The sequence below is a fragment of the Papaver somniferum genome, chromosome 10 (genome assembly GCF_003573695.1).
Source record: "Papaver somniferum cultivar HN1 chromosome 10, ASM357369v1, whole genome shotgun sequence".
In the NCBI taxonomy this organism is placed as follows: Eukaryota; Viridiplantae; Streptophyta; class Magnoliopsida; order Ranunculales; family Papaveraceae; genus Papaver; species Papaver somniferum.
The window spans coordinates 76,971,492-76,975,579 of NC_039367.1; the positions used below are offsets into that span (position 1 = coordinate 76,971,492).

The window sequence follows — 4,088 nt, forward strand, 5'->3', positions numbered from 1 at the left end:
TAATGTAACTCATTTGCAGAGAGTCAAGAAATTTCGGATCCGAGTTCTGCTAAATTTATTTTTTTGAATTTATTGTTTGAGAATGATGTATGGTTAGGACTCAGAACCCATGAAGGTCCCATCCATGACTTGTAAGGTTAGGTGCCATAATTATATTTTTGGAGAAATCATTATAAATGCTAGGAATATCTCTTTACTTGTTAGCCTGACATTGTCAAGAGTAATGAATTAAGATCAAGTCCATGACTTTATCTTAATAATATTATTATTAAGTTTGCAAGATATTTGCTGAATTATTTAGCATTCTTATGCTGGATCAACAACAGCCAGCTTATAGGAGCTGCAACCTTATATTGTTAGTTGTTTCTTTTTGTTTTATCACAAAAATTTGTATTGTATACGATTATATGTTTTGTTTTAAAGTGACCTCAAAAGAGATTTCTTTGCCGGATGCCTTGCCCTAATCCCTGGATAATAAAGTCACTGCTTACAATATCAATGACTTAAATCCAAAATTTATTTACCAAAAAGTTAAACAATACCACAACCAAATAAATAAACTGACTGCGTAAGAGGAGAACACTGCCATCAAGAGACGCAAAACTCGGTTTACAAGACTTGTTGGCGACTGTGAAAATATCAAAACTTATCTCTACAAACATTTGCTCTTGTAGCAAGAAAAAGTAGGCATGTATTTCACTGTACATGTATCTCAAAATTGGAGCAGAAATTGCATCATGTTCTTGTTTTGGCCCAAGACCTCTTTTTGGGTACCAGAATGGATAAATGAGCCTTTTTTCATAATAAAAGAACTCTACACTTGAGGGGAAATCTTGCTTACTTATATCTCCCCCTATCTACATGATTACCTCATGTTGATATTATAAACCTTGGTTCATTTCTATGCAGACAAGGAGACAACCCAAGGGACCATCCGAAAAAGAAAAAAAAAAAAAAAAGATTATCTAGTTTCTCACAATTACGTTGCAATTCTTCCCCTCCAACTTTCCTCCTGTTGAAAATCCCTAAACAGTTCTGCACAAAATATTCACAATATCTAGCATCACCGTGCTAATACGTGTCTGTCTCCTAAATTGTCATCAAGTACAATCCAACCTGGACAGATTTAACTAACAAAGGAATTACCAGTTGGAATATGCAATGACAGAAAGAAATGAAAGAAGACTGTCACAAGAAACAGAGAAAAGACTTAAAACCAAATTAACGATAACAACAGACTCAAAAAGTAAAAAAAAAATGGAAAAGAAAAAGAAATATTAAAAGGTAAAATTACCTCACATCTAGTATGCTGATGATTATTACTGCATCATATCAGGAGGTTTTTCTTGACAAGAAACACAAGGAGACAATTAGCAAACACTAATATCATCTCAGTCTCCTCCTTGTTATTTGCCAGTTAACGTAAATATACACTAAAGGTAACCATGAATGAAGATGGTAAGTTGTAATTATAAGAACAGTCTTGTTGTATTCACTTGGTAAGGAATCAACCACAAAATCTGTTGAAATGTTCATCAGAGATTTCATTGATAGTACAGATACTTGTTTAATTGACTGACACCAAATTCTACCACAAACAAGATGCTTAAGTAATAGCTTCCTGGGACACTATTTTCACAAGATAGCCTCTTTATGTTGCTCTTTGGTTCTGTATTTCTGAAGTTTCTTTCTGTAAGGGGTTAGTTTGTAAGCTCTTTTAGTTGCACTTTGCACACTTCTGCTGACCTCGTTCAGTATATGTTTACATTTGCAGATCAAAAAGACGATTTCCTTATAACTACCCACCATGTTACTTCTCTTACTGTTCATGACTTACTGATTGATGTTCTCCCGTCTATAGAGAGTGAAAAGCAAAATCTCTAGATAACCTCCTCTCATATTTAATAGCATAATACTTGCAACTCATATACAAATACTCCGATTAAAATATTGAAACAGTACATAAATTTCAGATTTTGTTATTTTAGGAATCATTCACATAAAACCATAAATGAAGAATCCAATCTATAGCCATGTGTAATGAGCATATTTACATTTATTGAGCATATTGATACATATCGAGTGACTAAAAGAAAACCATATATGCACAAGAGGCAGGTGAGTTTTATAGAGACGGGAAATTAGCTGGGAACTGAACCTTCGACAAACATTACACTGCGATGTACATAAATTGCATATCAGACATATTAGCGTACCTGGATGGGGTGCAGCCACTATTGAGCATGAAGGGAAGTGATGCAAGCAGGAGGAGGGATAGAGATCTGAACGCGCAACACCTCATGTATTGCTCCTCTATAGAGTACCCCGAGAACTTCATTTTCTTTTGCTAATGCAAGATCTCCTAAAGACACCCGTCGGATGTTGGATTCATCACGCATACGAAATCCGTAAAACCATCTTCCTAGTTTCCAACAACTCACACAGAGTTCTCGCTCTTGTATGCCACAATTCCTAAGAGCGGCAATCGCATCTTCAGCCTGACAATGATTATAACATGAAATCAATCAACTGAAAAACAAACTCAAGTATACATAACCGAAACAACAATTAGTGGAGGGTAAATGAATTTGCAACATAGAGTGTATTGGTAAAATTGAGGGAAGAATCATTTATTACCGATACATTAAGCCAAAATATGCAGTAGTGCAAGCCGGCGAGGTTAACCAACACATTCTGTTTGGACGAGAAGAAGAACATGACAACATCTTTAAACCCAAAATCCATCAAAGATAAGTCCTGAACTGCTTTCACAAAATCCCCAATCTCAAGAAATTTTGATGGGCTAGTACCTTCTTCTACAAACTTAATAATATTACTAGCTCTACTAGCCATATCACCATGTTTGTTTATGTAAAATCTCCTCCATCCCTAAAGTATAAATTTCAAAAAACAAAACATAAGTTCTCATTCAACTTTATGCGCAAATTTTCCCTAAATAAGATCATTTTATTGGATTCTGACTGTTTTCTCAAAATAAACATGATTTCACATGAATTCAGTGATGATGAAATAGCCTTGTTGGCCAGGGACTGAGTCTCATATTTTTGACCAGTAGTTGAAGTCTCATGTCTTAAGTACTGATTCTAGCCTACCAGTCTCCATGGGTGTTTTTGAATTTTATTCAATCTCAATTAGTCAATTACATAATTAAATACTCAAATACTGGCAAGAAACTGTAAAATCATAGACAAATTCCAATTTGAGATGAAGAAACATTCTTACCTTTGCAGACGAATTTTGTACCTGGATATTTTCATTGGATGATAGTGATGATGATCCTGTATTGCTGTTATTGAGAATCAAAGGAATTGGTGATTCTGAAGAAATACCCAAAGCAGGCCATCTATCTTTAGATAGAGAAACCCAAAGATAATCAGTAGAACACAACTCCCGCCAAAATTTAGAGCAAGAACCTAACGAGCAGAGCTCCAACACCTTATTAATCATTTTCCATCAAAACCCATATTTAGAAAATCAAGAAGAAGAAAAGAGTCAAGAATTTGAGAAACTAGTAGGAAAGTAAGAGAGTAACATAAAAGAACCTGGAGAAAAGAAGCTATGTTGAGAGCAATATCATCAGGGAGTGTATTTTGAAGAATCATCTCAAACTGATTCATATTTTTGCCGAAGAATAGAATTCTACTGATTCTATAAATATCAATTAATTGCAAGCTAAAAATGAAATTAATCGGGACTTGTATGACACAGATGGCACGTAGTTGGGAATATGTGTGACTCACACTCAAAGAGACAGAATACGTCAAAGCAACTTATAACCGACTTGTTATTTTGTTTGAAGAAGCAATCAAAACCGACAGAGATACAGAATCAGTAGGGGCATTGCCCCTAGACATCTGCGAGCCCAAGGGAATTGCCATTCACCTCCACCATTAATCCAATGAAACCTAAAACTCTAAATTTATTAAACTTAAACAGATTGAATCGACAAAGTCAAGCGACAAAGTCAACCTCAGTCAACTTCGTCAAACTCGAATTCCTACCCAATTTTTCTCAAATTTATGTTGTTCTTCTTCATCTTCTTCTTTGATTGTACCTTGATTGTGTCT

General features: G+C 34.9%; 1 protein-coding gene across 2 annotated transcripts; it reads right to left on the reverse strand.

The window, feature by feature from the left end:
* Nucleotides 1–1,942: 1,942 nt before the first annotated feature.
* Nucleotides 1,943–3,774, reverse strand: LOC113319715. 2 transcript variants are annotated; one of them, XM_026567959.1, is made up of 4 exons: nucleotides 3,564–3,774; nucleotides 3,265–3,456; nucleotides 2,638–2,889; nucleotides 1,943–2,498 (listed from the first exon to the last, which is right to left on the reverse strand). In XM_026567959.1, the coding sequence occupies exons 1-4, from the start codon at nucleotides 3,636–3,638 to the stop codon at nucleotides 2,235–2,237; spliced, it is 783 nt and encodes a 260-aa protein (XP_026423744.1). In that variant the 5' UTR covers nucleotides 3,639–3,774; the 3' UTR covers nucleotides 1,943–2,234. The 2 variants fall into 2 exon arrangements, with proteins under 2 accessions (XP_026423744.1, XP_026423742.1); XM_026567957.1 differs by having other exon boundaries at nucleotides 3,244–3,456; nucleotides 3,564–3,773.
* Between the last annotated feature and the right edge of the window lie 314 nt (nucleotides 3,775–4,088).